At 40.4% G+C, this 17,253-nt stretch overlaps 1 protein-coding gene across 3 annotated transcripts in view; it reads right to left on the reverse strand.

Annotated features, from left to right (window-relative positions):
- fbln2 (fibulin 2) overlaps positions 1-17,253 on the reverse strand; it is a 74,906-nt gene that overhangs the window by 17,580 nt on the left and 40,073 nt on the right. For all 3 annotated transcript variants that reach the window (XR_006375243.1, XM_044172020.1, XM_044172035.1), the window contains exons 7-11: positions 15,933-16,058; positions 11,863-11,964; positions 4,971-5,105; positions 3,217-3,354; positions 1,513-1,656 (exon numbers count right to left, since the gene is read on the reverse strand). Coding sequence is in view for 2 of the 3 variants with exons in the window: in XM_044172020.1 (XP_044027955.1) it covers positions 1,513-1,656; positions 3,217-3,354; positions 4,971-5,105; positions 11,863-11,964; positions 15,933-16,058 (645 nt within the window). In the remaining variant the exon portion in view is untranslated. The remainder of the gene's footprint in view (positions 1-1,512; positions 1,657-3,216; positions 3,355-4,970; positions 5,106-11,862; positions 11,965-15,932; positions 16,059-17,253) is intronic.

Here is a 17,253-nt window from a genome sequence, read left to right on the forward strand (position 1 = left end):
TAGCCTAACAAGGATGCTCATGCTGCTAACTAGCAAGGCGGGGTTATGAGCTTGGTTTATTACTCAGCATCAAAGTGAAGAGACAGTGTTAACGGCAGCAGCTAGCTGGTTAATTCGGAGATACCTCAGCAGCGTTTTAATTCTAATGTTCCTCCGAGAGTCAAATCTGTGAAGATCAATTCAATACATTTTTTTTAAATATAGCGCCCATTTATAATAGAAGTTATAAATATAGCGCCAATTTAGTTAAGTTATCTCATTGCACAGATCAAAAAGACAGACTGACTTTCTCTGTGCCAACAGGAGCTAACTAAAATGCTCACACAGATTCTTCACTGTGATGCGAGGAAGAAAAAATGTCTATACTGTAATGAAATGAAAATGATATCCAATAAAATTCTGTTATTATGACAATTAGCTATGAAATATAATTTCAGAATAATGAGTTGACTTTTGATAATTTCTCCAACCATTTCACAAATTGATTGACATAAACTGACTTATGAAACTAACTATATATAGTAAACTTATATATAACTAAACATATATTTCACAAAATTTATTTATATGAGTTTTTATTTCCTAATGTCTTTTTTAGTTATTTAACATTGAACACTTTAGGATTTCATACTTGGTAGGATTTAAACATTTTTGATATATATTTGATTTTTGTCATTTGGGAGTTGTTTGATGTGGGTGGGTGTGGCCTTTGCCCAGCACTCACACAATCATAATAATAAATACTAATACAAATCATAATAATGAGTTTTTAAAATCTATTATTTTATAATTTCATGGTTATATTATATATTTTGTCTGTATTAGTCATATTATCATTTATTATTTTATAATTTCCTATTTATTTAATTTTGTATGACTTTGGTCTCCGTATAACTGACCCTAAAAGGCTGATATTCAGACTCATTCTGTTGTAGTTTGTCAAGCAGGGTAGCAGGGAAAGGACCCAAATGCAGACAGGTAGGCAGGGCAGGTGCAGATCAACCATTTAATGATAAACATAAAAAAAAGGCCTACACGGATTTCAGGCAGTCCAACAGAGGCAAAACAATTCAGCAAGCATGCTCGAACGGTAGACAAGCAAAATCCAGAAATCCACAGCAAGGTACATGGAAACAATGAATCCACAGACCGACAAACCAGGACCTTTAACATGGGTACAATGATGAACTGACACTGAATAAATGAAAAACTCTGACTAAATACACTAGGTAGGGGAGACAACAAGACACAGGTGCAACTAATTAGGGTGGGGCAAACAATCAAAACTGGAGGGAAAAGCAAACAAAGACAGGAAGTAAAACAACAAGACACATGAGGAGAGGAGAACACTTCAAAATAAAACAGGAAATAACAGGACAAAAACCCAAAACCATGACACATACTGCCCTATTATGGGATTTTGTAACTATGCATTTGAGCACTTGTAGCCAAAACAAATACAATATCAATGGCCTACTGTCCGTGCTGTTGTGTTTAAGAGCTTAATCTCACCGACACACTTGGCTCCATCAGGGCTGGCTTGGTAGCCGTGGCTGCACATTATGATCTTCTGCTGGCACGTGTAGGAGCCCACTGTGTTGATACAGTTAAAGCCTGAGCTGCATGGCTCACTGAGGCTGCTGCACTCATTTATGTCTGCAGAAACACACAGAGAGAGAATCAAGCCTCAAGACAGATGAAAAATGACAGTTCCACAGGAGAATGATTGTTAGGAGGTTTAATCCTGATTGACAGGCCTACCTATGTCTACTTCCTCCCAGTAATTTTAACAGAACAATTAGGTAGTTGTGTATTTACTTGTTGCCGGTAATCATGTCTTAAAATATAGTATAAATAACATAGACATGTGGCTTAGTGGAAGAGCGGGTCGTCCACCAATCGGAAGGTAGGCGGTGTCCCTGTGTCCCCCACTCCACATGTCGAAGTGTCCTTGGGCAAGACACTGAACCCCAAATTGCTCCCGAGGCCTTGCCTTCAGTGTGTGAGTGTGTGTGAATGATTTACTTTCTTTGAACTGACGGCACCTGCCATCTGTGTGTAAATGGGGTGAATGTGATGTGTAGTTGAAGCGCTTTGAGTAGTCGGAAAAGACTCTATATAAGTCGCTATATAAGTCCAGTCCATTTACATTGAATAGGATTTTGACTTTAAAGTAACAAATAAAAATCAATAAGACAGCCAGGCGGAATTGTAATTATTCGTGTCCGTTAGCTTTTAAACATCACTATATGAACTGATAAAGCACCTTGAGGGAACCAACAAAGTCACAGAAATGCCAAACAGTGCTTGAATAGCAGGTTCATAAGAGGGGTTAGCCTTAAAAATCATAATAAACATTTCCAAACCACAGAAGAAGCAGAAGATTTCCAAAACACTCAAGTTTACATTTGGGGAAAGCTAAAGGAAGCTTTCCACCCTCAGTGATAGATCTGTAATGTATGTGCAATCATCTGCTGGATGATTACTTTGCTCTGCGTGGCTGAACATCAGCCGAGGTATATACTTTTATGATATCAAGAGCACCCAGGGTGAACATTATGGCTACCTCATGATATTCTCCCATTCCAAGATGATAATGTTTCCCTACACACTGCTAAACAAATTGCAAGTAATTTAAAGAAAATCTGGATGTCATTTGTTTAATCCATACAAAAACTGAAGTGTAAAAATGACTAACTGTAGTAACTTCACGGTGACAAGACTCCAGGAAGTCCCTGCACCCAGCCAGGAAATAGTCCAGCACCTAACCCCAATAAAACCACTACTTGTCTTTTTTAGATTTTTGTTTCCCCTTGCCTACAGTCTAAGTTAACCGACTCATAGCTTCATATTTAACAGACAGATATGTTGGATGTCTCTCAGCAAGAAAGCAAGCATATCACCAAAAACTATTTCTTTGTTTTTTTGCAAAATTATATTTTGGGGCATTTTATACCTATATTGGATAGCCGACAGGACAGAGATGACAGGACATGAGGATAGAGAGATGGGGGCACCTTAACCCTTAGACCACCAGGCCGTCCTGAACTATTTATTTAAAGCGGCTATAATCTCTGTTTTATAATAACAATGTATCAAATGAAAATGTGAAAACAATGTTCTGAAGATAAGATTTTGCCCTACTCTCTACTAGCTATTTAATGATCATGTGTTATGAGTTTCCATTAGCCAGCAGAAAGCAGCACTGTCTCTTACCGATACAGTTGCCATGAGAGTCCTGTGTGAAGCCGCTGATGCACTTGTGTTTGGAATTACACAGGAAAGAGCCCACTGTGTTCTGACACACAAAGCCCATCCCACAGTTATGGGTTCGCAGAACACATTCATCAATGTCTGGAAAAAAGAACAGATAAATATAAAGTCATTGAGTCACCTTGACAAACCAAAATAATCCACACTTTATTCAATTGTAAAGAGTTTAAATCTGCTGTCAACTCTCTGAGCTTCAGTCTGAGCTCTCAGCTTGTTAACGGTACAGTAGGTGGCACTGTGGCTCAAGCACAGAATAAACATGTGCAGCATCCCAGAAATTCAAACTTTCACTGTCAGTGTTTAACTCAAGGAAAAATTCCGCTCCCATAAAAACATCACTTGTTCCAACTCTGCAATTAACAGAAGTTGAACAAGACTTTTTAAGTTATGAGCGGACTTTAAATGGAAGATTTGTTCTTTTGTGTGAGCCCGTTTCTCAGGAGTTCGCATTATATTGGGTCGTCTGAGACTTGTCCCTTAAAGACTTCATTTGTGTTGTTCTCTACTAATCGTCATCAGAGGAATACATTTCCAACGCCACAGCACAGATCTCTCCTTTCTTTCAGCTAATTGGTTTTTCCCATGTTGGATGGTCGACTAAATGTTACCTTCATTATCTAGCTACATTGATTAGTCCTCCCTGGTGCCAAGTGCTGATGACATGAGTCACAGAGCTTCAAAGTGCTTTACCACTTGCGCAATGCTGCCTCTCTGGGTGATTATCTTGTCACATACCGAACCTGGGCATCTGCTGAAGCACAAACATCACTATGGGGCCAAAAAACATAGGCATAAATCTTAATGAAGCCTTGGTGACTGAGCTGAGTTTAAGTCATGACCACAGACATACCATTGCCACAGTATGGTAGGAATCTCGGAATGAAAATTATTGTAAAAAATTCACATAACTCTGATTTCTACACATTGCTCTGAGGATTTGTGTCGATTTTTCTGTCACTAATGTTGATTATATTAATCTAAACAGGGACTGAGGTTGAAAATGAGCTGTCTAAATATATCCAGTTCTTGTTAAAGAGCCTCTTTGAAAACAACTGTCTGCCATCAATAATGCCAGGACACTCCAATAACCTCAACACCTATTCATGATGTACTACACTGCAGTCTTGTATTCAGGGATTTGTGAGTGCTCAAGGGGCCCTTTGAGGAAAAATGATTCTTAGTTTTCGCCAAAACAATTAGAAAATGCAATAGAGGGGATGTGATGACAAACTGTAGGACCAGAATAGCCTGTGTGTGCATGCATGAACATCTATTACGCAGTGCCTCAGTTTGAGCCAGGGGTGTTGGACTCGTGTGCTGTTGGTTGCTGGATCCTCTTTAAAATCCTGAGAAAATGGCAACACTGAGTAACGCACTCCAACACCAACATGAGTCTCGGCCAAACATAAGTGGCAAGTTGTGTTATGAAGTGGAAATACCTCACAATATGAGAAGGCTGCAACTACATATGAATGAGTAATATCAGCTTGATGTATTGTCTGGTGATAGGGTTATGGCTTTGTTTTACTGTCCTTTCTGTCGTATTTCTGTTTTCTTACCACTAAAAAGGAGTTTAAAATTCTGTACCGCATATTGAAGGAGACATCGTCAGCATTTCCACAGACTACTTTAGTGGCTCTTGAAATGACTGCTGGGTAAATTGGCTTAATGAAATACATCAGGAACAATGAACTCACCCTCGCAAACACTGTTCCTCAGCTGGTAGCCTGCAGGACAAGTTACCTGCAGCTCGCATACAAATGAACCCACTGTGTTCACACAGCGCTCGCTGGGCCGACAACTGTGGGTGTTGGTCATGCACTCGTCCACATCTGCAGAAGAAGAACAAGGGTGTGTGAAATGACAGGGGCGAGAGGGAGACGGACAGAGGGTGTAGGACTATGAGGTGGAGGTGAAGCACACTCTCAGACTTCTTTGATGGACAGGACCTGTACGTAATTCTTCCTCCCCAGACTGGCCCTGACTGTCACCATGATGAGTCAGCAGCAGATGGATGCCAGCAAAAAAAAAAAAAAAATACTGAAGAAAATAACAATGGAAGTCATTCTTACATCTAGGAGTTTGAGGCATACCAGGAAATTACATGTTTTGCTTTTGCCTGCATGAAAATCACCAGCTGGGAAGCTGTCACGAGAGTCTCAGACTGACACACTTTAAAATTCAAATGAAAACATTTTCAGGTGGGTATTTAAGCTGTACAACGTTACAGCTGATTTGCTAATTAGCAGCTAGTCTAGCCTGCAAACTCTTGTTAGCAATTAATGGTTGGTAGCTCATTCAGCAAGCTGAGATGCAACACAGTTTCCAACTGCTAGAAAGCTTATGTGAGTTGAAGTTCAAATTTCTTTATTTTTTTGTGTTGTATGGTCTGGCTTGTAGTCAGTGTTACCGTCAGCCAGTGATAGTGATGCTGATGATTACCACTTTATGCAAATATGTTATAAATGAAATGATTTGATTGGCCATCCAAACTACATGCCATCTTGGACAGCGTCTCCCACCCACTCCATGACGTGCTGGTCAAACAAAGGAGCACCTTCAGCGGAAGACTCATCCCCCCATAATGCACCACAGAGCACCACAGGAAACTAGACACACATTAAACTGGACATAGATCATTACATCTCTGCAATATCCTGTGTTAATACTCCTGTGCAATATACCCTTTTGCCTATTTATTGATATTGATATTTATTCATACCTCTATTACTGCTGTGCAATACCCTCCGTCTCATTGTAAATAAGCTACACTTAACTTGACAGTTCATGCACTATTACCTTATACTGTATTATTATCATCAAACGGTAAACCCACTTGGTACTTCACACTTATTTTAATTTTATACTTATACCCGCTTGGTACTTAATTTATTTTCTGACCTGTATTATAGTGGATTATAGTTTTTTTGCTTAGTACTTCTCTTCCTGTGTGCACTGACGCGACAGTGAGCTGCTGCAGCAAAAGAGTTTCCCCTCGGGGATCAATAAAGGATTTCTGATTCTGATTCTGACTGGCAAAGAAACAGTGGCATTCTCACTGGTATATCCACAGACAGGAGGTGCCAGCAATAATCAAAAAAATTGACATGTATGGAACGGCATTTTAATTTAGCTGGACTAAATGATGATTTGTTCTTAGTCCCACTGATACTGCACACATTACCCTCACATAATGTGTCCTGGAGTGCTGTTTGGCAGGCCGTTATATCAACTTTGGGCAGTGACTGCTATGTAAATCCCAAGTCAAATTTAAAATATCAGGTCTTGGCAAAAGCTAAGTGATACTTTGCTTGTTATGCCTGTATGTGTGAAATAAAATACACAGTTGCAAATCTTTAAATCTTTATCAGTCAAACGGCACTGCAGCCAGTAAACAGGCGCTGTTGATTTATGACACTGGTGGGCTCATGCCGAGACAGTGGATCGTCGCTCTGCTGTGGCTCATCTTTATCAAACTGCTGCATTCCCTTATCACGCATCACAGAGCGTGGCCGATTAGCTGGATGTGCTGATAGGGTTGGACTGGGATTTTTATGTGTGTATCTGCGCGTTTGTGTGCATGCAGGAGTTTGGCAGTCATCCAAATTTGAAGATCACCCCAAAATGTTGCGCATTCCACAGGGAACCTGACGAAAAGGTCTTGTACAAATCTGCATGAAGGAGCCAAGGCTGAAAAACAAAAGACAGAAACAAGAGGGGAACATATTCTCCTGTATTGCCTGTGTTGGCAGTCCCTTGCTGAAATGTCTTTCTCGACTTTCAAAGCTTTTGCTACCGGGAATTTGAATGAACTGTGTGCCTTACAACACCATACCACAGGGAGCAGACGGAGGAAAAACACTGATCTGAGGTTTTCAGCGTGTTCCTGGTGTGTAAGTAACATCCTGCAGCTATTTTCCCGTAAGGTTATCCACCTTAAAAACTACACAAGCATCACCTCTCACAGCACAGAACATATTTTATTATATGGAGGTGCAGCAAAAACATTCATCTTACTCACTAAAATGAACAGTTCCCCTTTTGACATTGTGTAATGCTCTGGAGAGTCTACTGGATTCATGCTGTACAAGCAGTGTAGTGGTGACATACTCTTGTTTTGGGGCCTGCCTTCGCAAATGTCCCTGTTCGCTCCCCAACTGAGAGACATCTGTTGTCTTCGCTGTAGGGAGGATATTTCCAGGGGCAAATCACACCGAGCACTGAGTCCACCTTGTCCTCTAGGCCCTGCTCTCTGTCAAACCTAGGGATGGACGGGACTGTTTCCAATGTTTGCGTATTGCCAGTGGTGCATAAAGTCGCCTTCTCCTTCCACTCTGGTGGCCAGCATTATTTCCAGTGCGTCAGTGCAAAGGAAAAAGTGCCTATTGCCTCAAGGTCCCCAGGGACAGCTACATTACACAGTTGTGAGGAGTGAAGTGATCCAGTACAAGGTGAAAACAAAGACTATGTTTTGAAAAACACGGAAAGGGGAGATAGCAGCTTTAGAAGAATTCCATCAAGAGACCAGAGGGGGCTGTACACAGGGAGATGTCTGAGAGGCAGCACTTGTAGGCACAGAAGCAAACACACACCCCATTATTCCTTCACACTGGACCCAGCAGACCATTTCTGAAAAGTTCAAGCTAAGGTAGATGAAGTCAGCCTTGGCCTATTTGCAGATTTGGTTTGAGACAGGAGGGTTAGGGTTACACAGACTGGTGGGACTGTGAGGCTAACAAGCTGTGAGCAGGATTTTCAAATCATCAATGACAGGAGATAAAGTCAGGAGGATGTGCCACACAAAGGGGTATATACTGTACATGTGAGCAATATTTTTTCAGGCTTTATCCATAAAAAAAAGATTTAGGGCTCTATTTTAACCCCAAAGATCAGTACAAAGCACAAGTTTGTAAAGTCACTGGGGACCGATCCAAGTGCACCTGCAATTTTTATTCATAAACATGCGGAATGCATGTGCAAACGTGTTGGGTGAGGCGAAATATATGGGCCTATGATGCCCCCCCATCAACTAAAATTCCGATTTAGTTATTTCACATGTGAATCCCTATTATGTGACCAGTCTGAGCCAGCAGTCCCAGTTGGTGGATTCTTAACTGATGTGACACACACACACACACACACACACACACACACATACACAGCCTTGCGGCACTATCTTCGTGGGGGGGCCGTCATTGACATAATGCATTCCCTTAAGCCTTACCTTAACCTTAACCTAACCCTAAAACCAAGTTTTAACCCTTAAACAGCCCTTTAAACTGGGGTCCAGCATCTTGGCCCCACAAAGCTGTCGGGACCCCACAAGTATAGTGGGCTCCCGGTTTTTGGACCCCATGAATATAGTAAAACAAGCCCCCCACCCCACCTCTTCAAAGAAGGAACTCATTTTACAAATTAACACATATACATTATAACATTTAGTGTTACACCAATCCCACTGCAGTTTCTTCAGAAATTGCATTATCTAGTTAATCAGAGCAGCACATCATGAATGAATGAATGCTGAATGCTTAGGAAAAATCTAATAATAATTAATAATAATAATAATAATAATAATAATAATAATAATAAAATTGCCCTAATCTATTCTTATCGAAACGTCAAAGAGACAGATTTCACCCAGTTACCAATAGCATATCTTCAGGCACCCCATCTGCACGGTACTCCCGTCTCATTGTGCCATGAGCACTGGACCGGGCACCAAACTATCAGGAAGCATTTCAAGGTTATGAAAACACCATTTTGCAGGAGTGCTGCTTGCACTAGTCTTTGTGCTTCTATAAAAAGCGACCAAAACAAACTGAACAAACTAATCCGAAAGGCCGGCTTTCCTCGGATTAGTTTGGGAACTACACTTGGAGCCGTCAGAGGTGGTGGTGGAGAAGTTCTCTGGGTCCAGACCTTTGAATCCGCCCACTCCACCAAGTTGACTGATTCTCGGGCATCATAACATGAAGCAGTGGTTTCTCAGTTGAAAAAGCGATTATCCACTGAGCGCCGCAGGGGGACTATCGGTTAGCCAATCAGTGCCACAGGCGGGACTAACACCGGACAAGGAGGAGTCTATTTATTTTACACAGACGGCATGTCAATATTGCCCGACATCATAGTTTGTTTTTAACTTCGCTCCACTCCCCCCTCCCCCCTGGCAAAACCAGTATGTTGGCATGGTTACGCATCAGTGTCAACTTAAAATTACATTAGATTCAGGCGGATACGTTGTTTAGGGAAAATCGAATCCCCCTCCCCCACAGTCTACTTACACCTCTGTTAAATCCTCAGATACCCCCCTCACACTCACAGCTTGTAGTGCTATTTGCTTTGTTTCATTCCAGTCCAAACCAAAAGTTGCCCACCCACATCTTCACATATGGGAATACTTTCGGAGAGAAAGTCCTCACTCTGCTCACTGAATGGAGGGGAAACACTAACTCCCATGCATCCAGAGGTATAATCCCATCAGACAGATTAAATAATTAACTCAGCCAGGACTGCACTTCCAGTGTACAGTATACATTCACTGTCACAACTGCAGGGAAATCACTTTCTCACAGCAGGCCTTCAGTATTTAAGCAGCACATGATCTGAGAAAAAACATTCATACAAGCAAACTCTTTTCATGTTAATATCACTCACTTCCTACCTGTCCATTTCGGTAATGACATCTTGTACACTCACACGTGGTAAGTAACACTTACCACACTTACCACTGGTGTGTATTGAATTCCACAGGTATTCCATATATAATTTTTTCACAAAGGAATATTGCTGCCAAGTTTTCACACTGTTGCAAATTCATGGATCAATTTACCACTGCAGCAAATGTATTACTGTACGGCCAAAACGGTTTATGGCATGGTAACAATTACATTCTCTTCTGGGGAGAGGTTTAATGTCAAGGATTTATTGCAGGGCTGTTGTATTTGACTGCATTAGTTTTAGCTAGGTGTACCTAATAAACTACCAACTGAGTGTATTATCACCTTATAAAGTTGTAATGGCTAACGTGTTAGCAAACAATTGCCTATTTACACATACAGCATACACAGAGTAACCAGTCACCAGCTAGTTGCTAAGTGTGTGTCTGCTGTGTGGTGCTGGGCAGGCGCTGTACAGCAGATTTCTAAGCAACAAGCTAAAACAGGCTACAAAGCTCTGTAAAGCCTCAGAGTTGGGTGATAATTCTGTGATGGTTTGTCACTATGAGCAAAAATCTATTAAAAAATATTGAGTAGTACAGCTTTAATCTACAAAGTATCTGGTAACTGACCAAACTATATAAATAGTAAATGCTATAAATGTGGTGGAGTAGAAATAACAATAGTTCGTTTTCAAATGTATTGAAGGAAGAGTAGAAAGTAGTATAATACAGAAATACTTTCTTATTGTTAATAAATCCCATGAAAAGACAAAAGGCAACAATGAACTGATTCTACAAACAAGTATTGTGTGTATATCAAAGCTTGATATATCTTATATATATCTTCCTCTGAGCCGCAGAGCTCCACTGTCGTCCAGAAACTATCGAATTAAACACATCAGCGAGCCGCACTGTTGCACTGGGTGACATGTTCCTTCATCACCATGAACACACACTCTGTAGCTTATTTATCAATGCCACATACATCGTCCTGCTGCCAGTTTACCAAATGTGTATTAATCTGCAGCTGAAAATAGTCCCCATCAAATGCACTATTTCCTCCAGTATTTAGTCTGTATTTATTTTTAATGGAGCAATATATTTGTGACCCATTTATAAGGATTTATGTCTTCAGTAGGAAGGAACTGGCTTGAGAGCTACAGACAGGGTGGGTAAGTAGAAGTATATAGAGACGAACTAATGCATTGTTGGTTTTGATCTTTTCATGGGATTTGTTGATAAAAAGAAAAATATAGAATATCACCAGCCTTGTCCTCTATGCACAGTGCTTGAGTATATTGTATATTGGAAACTGGAAGAAGAAGAAGATATGATACAAACAATTGTGTTACCATGTGTTTCTTCACACATTTGCAAGCGCCAGGCAGCAAACGCTTGATTATTGTCATTTAAACTTCAACAAACTGCAGTCGTGAATTCTTCACCTGTCAGAGGAGCCACTGTTGCCAAGTTATCACACAGCACTTTATGAAAGGAAGGTAGCTAAGTACACAGATGCTATGTGTAGTGTTTGTTACTGCAGCTATAGCTGCCACACAGTAATTGGCTATGGTTGACTAATACTCCAGGCAACAGTCTCCACCACCAGGAAGTGGGAGCCCAATCAGTCGATGCATTGTTTACTATCACAAGACCTCCATTTTCCTCCTTCATGAGTGACTGCATCCAATTAAAAAGTGTCCCGATCTCTGGACAAACTGCTCCATTGCACTTTTGTTCTGTTGTCATGGCTGTATGTGTTTGTTGTTGTTCATTTACACAGCAGTGAGTGGTATTGTTGCTGGTGTTGGGTTGTTTGTTACCTTGTGCAAACCATGCTTGGGGGAGACAGCTTAAGGGATACATAAAAGCATTGTGAATCGCTCCAATTACTGCCAATGGTACCACGACAGGAAGGCAGGCCTTACCTTCACACATGCGTCCATCTGTCATCAGCGAGAACCCCGGGAAGCAGGAACAGTCAGCCTGGCCTGCCACCACCATGCATTGCTGACTGCAAGGACCATTTTCTGCAAGAAACAAAAATGCGAGCAGCACTTTAATCATCTCTGGATTCCACACAGTTCCGCCTCCAGGGCAGACATTCACTCATAATGTCTTAAATTTCTCATCCTTGTGCTGTTTCTCTGCTGTCCTAGTAATTCATTGCCCTGTTGTCTTGCTCCCAGAGGCTCTTATGGACCTTCACACCCTTGCACTGATCATCACTCCCTGCAGGAAAGATTCTCTCATGAGCCATATATTCAACACAAAAGAATCAATTCTCTCTATTTAACAGCTCGATAGTCCTGTCACAAAGAGGCATGGGCCAGTAACTGTTTCCCACAATTTCTCACCAACACATTCCCCGCTAAAGCTCTGCGGTGGTGAAGTGTCGGAAGGCCGCTCGATACATTGATCAGCATATTCTTATAACTAACAATCAGAGACCCTTTGAAGGAGCAGGGTTTTTGTTGCAGCCTGGAGTAGAGACTCCCGTGGCTCGAGAGTTTGCACTGCTGATCTCCTCCTGACTTGATCAAGATTCAGCTCATGAAGCTGCAGCGGCGTAAAAACAGCAGATCAACAGTTTATCAGTGAAAGTGCATGCAGCGAGGCAACTGTCCCTGTTTTTACTTCTGGTCATAAGGGAGTTATTTGCCTCAGGGCAGTCCCCGAGCACTTGGATACATCATGTCAGCCCTTCTCAGCCCGGCCTACCTGCTACGTTCAATAAAAGCAGAGCTGATGTGTTGAGCAGATGTGTCCGGCCTACTGGACTCTAGACATGGAGTTAGAGGCTGGAGACACCAGCGACTGCCTGCACACCGCACCGCCTTATATGAAACACTCACTAAAGCCCCCAACCCTCTCACTCAGTTGTGTAACACACAACTGTGTGAGAGGGTTGGTTAAGGAAAACCCACATCTCTGCTCCTGGCTACCTTTATACAGTTGGAACTGCAATTTTGGTGAATCATCTCAAAGCACCACAAGTCACCTAATATTTTGGCATCAATCGGCATGAATCGGAAGTTCACTAATTTTCCCATTTCACAATTTAAAGTTATGTATACTGCAAGGTGGGGATATTTGTACCTGAACCTAAAATATGAACAATATATTATAAATATAACAGCTGAGATCATTAAGCCAGCCAAGTTAGTTGTGTAATTTTCATATAATGAGATCAAACTGCAACAATGCATTTAATCAGCAGTGAGGGGAATAGTGGAAATAAGTACCCAGGGCCCCAAAATAAACCCTGAAATTAGTTACTTTTATCTGCAGTATATGTCTGCAGTAAATGTTGCATTAGTAGCATTATAAATAATCTACGTAGGCTGAGTAAATAGTTTGACACACCATTTCTTATAGGAGGGGGCCTCCTCCCTGTAATGTACAATGATTCTCAAGTAAAACTTCATAAGCATTATCAGTTTACTAGTGTATTGATAAGTTTTACCAGTGTGTGCAAACATTACTGATGCAAATAAACCTTCAGCAGCATCAGCAAAGTTTAAGAACAAAGACTGGGTTATTATTCCACATTACTGTATAAAGACCGGCCAATCAGTTTGAGAGTCATATCAGCTTCTAAGATTTCAGATTGTGCAGACTTTCTTAAATGTGTTATAAACACTTGATTACTGATTACCCCAATAACCACACCAGATGCATGTGTTCACTTGTTGGTTCTTGGTTATTTGTGCAGCCGTGACAATGGATGGATTCAAACGGGAGGGAAGCCAAGGAGGCTGCATATGTCCAGTGTCCAGATTCTTGTGTTATGCTGCTGCATTCACTACTTTACACTCCATGATTGGATGTCATTTTATTGCTACAGTAGGTGTAAATGAGAAACTTTGGAGGCACAAAACATCTCTCTCTGGTTTAGTTACATTTTAGTGTGTGGAGCCAAATCAATTCAGTTTGCTACTTGGCAGACAAACGGCAAAAAGAATGTTAAAATATAATGAGCGCTTAGCACTTAAATAACGGATGGCTACACTACTTTTTAAAAGATCAGTAGCAAGTGGGCTTGTTTTTCAAATATTAGCTACTTTCTCTTCGCATTGTTACTTAGCTAATAAAACTGTGGCTCTCTGGCTCTGTCCATTTCTGTTAACTCAAGCAGTAACTTTTTTTTCTGACACCAGAGAAAAGCTGATTCTGATAATGCTTCTGTAATAGTATGGGCCTTTCCTGTGCTTGCAATGCGTGGTGCAAACTGTTATGACGCCTCAGTTGCTTCAGGTTCACCTCCCTAACTTCCTCCACCTCTCACCTCCCTCCTTTAAAAGCCTCCGGTCTCTGTGACGCAGGTTGCATGCTATCATTAGCTAGCAAAAATCCCACACTGAGGCCGGGGACAGTGAGTCACTTGAGCTAGCTCATGGTTCCTCTGGTTTCCTCTTATATCAGAAGGTTTGGTTGGTTTAGCTACTGCAGTGCAGGCTACAATGCAGCAAAATCGCTTCATTTTCTACTTCATTTTTGCTACTGCTACATTTTTCTAATGATTACAGATTAAATCAGTTTTTCTAAGTATCTGCAGCTTTAAGGCAGAAGATGTAGTTTCTGACTATATTTAATGCAAAAATTACTATCACTATCATTTGATCTATTTTCAGTTACACTCTAAGGACAACAACAGTGGGTGTGGCTCAAGTGCCCCCGTCTCTACTGAGGTCCTGACATCACAGCCTCCAACAGCTACCATACTGGCAGCCAGTCAATATCATAATCTCGGTCCTGCTAACGTGAATTAATATGATCAACTAATAATATTGACTGCTGAGGTAGCTAATTTCACGTGACATAGCATTGCCACTATGCCACAGTTGGACGCAGTGTAAAAAACTGCACAAGCAGAAGAAGTGTCAACCCCAGAGTTAAATTTCATCACATTCTTTTCAACAAATATCACCAAGATTTATGGATATTAGCTTTTGGAAGCAGTGGAAATTCTACATAAGAAAGGACCATTGTTTTAGTCAAACTTTGCAGTGATTCTTGAATGACTTTAATATTTAAAAAGTTAACTGTAGCCATTCTTTGGCAAACAGCATTTGAATTTGTAACTACAGTTAAGTATAAGTGATCTCTTTTAAGTCCCTTCCTAAAAATACTTTTATCGGAGAGCCTTTCCTGATTTTACTTAGTTTTAATTTTCTTTAAACTGCCTTTTACTTTCTTTACTTGTTTGTAGAGTTTTTCTTGTTCTTTATGTTTTCTTTTAAAACCAGATGGTTTTATGATTTGTTTGTTTTATTTTGCTGCCTTTGTGAAACACTGTAACATTTTGAAAAGCTGCTCTATAAATAAAGATTAATATTATTATTATCATTATTATTATAAGTATCGTTATATAAGTTGGGAAAGGTAGGCTACTCATGAAGTTATTAATTGAACTACATATAATCGGGTATGGTTTATTGCAGACAAGATGGTTTTTCTCATCATTGACTGACTTTTTCTATGTGGTACGTGCACCTCACCGCCGCAGAGGAGCAAAACAAACAAACAAAATCACAATCAATAATGCATAGAGGTTCCTGACATACAGTATATGTACCATATTTCAACACCGGGGAAATTATGTCGTACTAAACACCAGGGGCCTTTTTTAAAATGGTAAGATCAAATTCATGATGACTTAAGTCAGACAGCGACAGTTGAAGGGCAAATTAAGACGATTCACGTAGTAATCCAAAAAGATAAGGTATCATTTTACCTGAAATTGTAATGTATCGCGAAAAAATGGCAACAGGATGCTCATCATCTTGGCGCACTGAAAGGATCCATTTTCTTCCCTATTTGCCTTTAGCAGTCTGTAAAAACCGGTGCCTGAATCTTTCTAAATATCAAATATGACCAAATATGTATTTTTAATATGAATACTGAAAGTTTGAGTGTTTATCATGCGGGGGGCATGACTGTGACGATTCCTGCACACAGTGATGTCACATGCATTGGAGTGTAATGTTAGTATTACCTGCACAAGGATTAAGGTGGGCAGGGCTGGCGGTGGTTGTACTGGTTGTAGTGGTAGTAGTAGTAGTTTCTGTTGGGACCACAGCAGGACTGTCCTCGCTGACTCTGTTGTCCTCGTCAGGACTCACTGCACATGGACACACAACACCAGAGACCAGAATGAACATGTCAGTTTATGAAGCTCTCCAGCTAACTGAAGGGTTAAACTACAAAAAGGAAATTCATACTTTAAATTCAGTTGAAGATACTGCAAAATGAATGAAGGCAGGTTGATTCACATGTTCCTGATACATGAAACGAATATTAAAAAGAGTAATATTCCACACAATATCTATTTCTTAATGGCAAGACATCATTTGACCCATGCTGGAAGGTTTTGTCATTAAGTGAGAGGTCTGTGAATAAATTATCTTTCATTTGAGGTTGTGGGGAATTTTGATGAGCTTGTTTAATTGACTCTTGCTCAAGTGCCATAAGTATGATGATGAAATCTGTTGTTGGTTTAACCACAGCATAATCATAGTAAAATGACCATAAATACACATACGATAAAAATGAAGATGCATGTATTTAAGCTTTTAATGTGATAAGGCCTATTTTTTCATTATGTGGTTAGCATTATAGCTGGGGGGTCCATAGTCGAGCAACGTATTCATGGTAACAGCCTTTTACTGTGTTTCTTAAAGATCGAATTGACATTACAAATATGTATGTCACAAATACATTACAAATATGTCGCAAAAGTGAGGTACTGTACTTTATATCCACATACATAATTAAAGAGTTTGAGTTCTAAATGGAAAATCTGCATTTTATGTGATTTTGTGCGACCTTCTGACCCTCTTAAAGGGGACACTTGAGGGATCGCTACAACCTGCAAGCGAGGGTGACAGAGACAGCTATTGTAGGCTCACTTTTTAGCTTTGTCTACTTGTAGTGTAAGAAGCTAATCAGTGAAGAAGTGTATAATACAAATGTCCTTGAAAAATTTGTACAACTCTCAAAAGCAAAGGCAAAAAGCTTGTTAATCAGCCTTCTGCATTTCTTTATTATTTCACCTCTATTTTTCTATCCCTGTGATTCAAATATATCAATGTAAACATTTCTAATATAAAATTGATGAGTATGATACAAACAAGCTAAATAATGACTTGTAACAAGCCAACCTCCTGCCAAAATGTGACATTTTACACCACTGGTCAGACTCCTGTGTGGACTGATTGACAGCCAAAGCATACTATGGCAAATATGGCAAACGCAGAGACTGGTTCAACTGAACCAACTCAAAGGGGGTCCCCAAAATGTGTTATTTTTTTATTGAT

Source organism: Siniperca chuatsi, linkage group LG2 (assembly GCF_020085105.1).
Source record: "Siniperca chuatsi isolate FFG_IHB_CAS linkage group LG2, ASM2008510v1, whole genome shotgun sequence".
In the NCBI taxonomy this organism is placed as follows: domain Eukaryota; kingdom Metazoa; phylum Chordata; class Actinopteri; order Centrarchiformes; family Sinipercidae; genus Siniperca; species Siniperca chuatsi.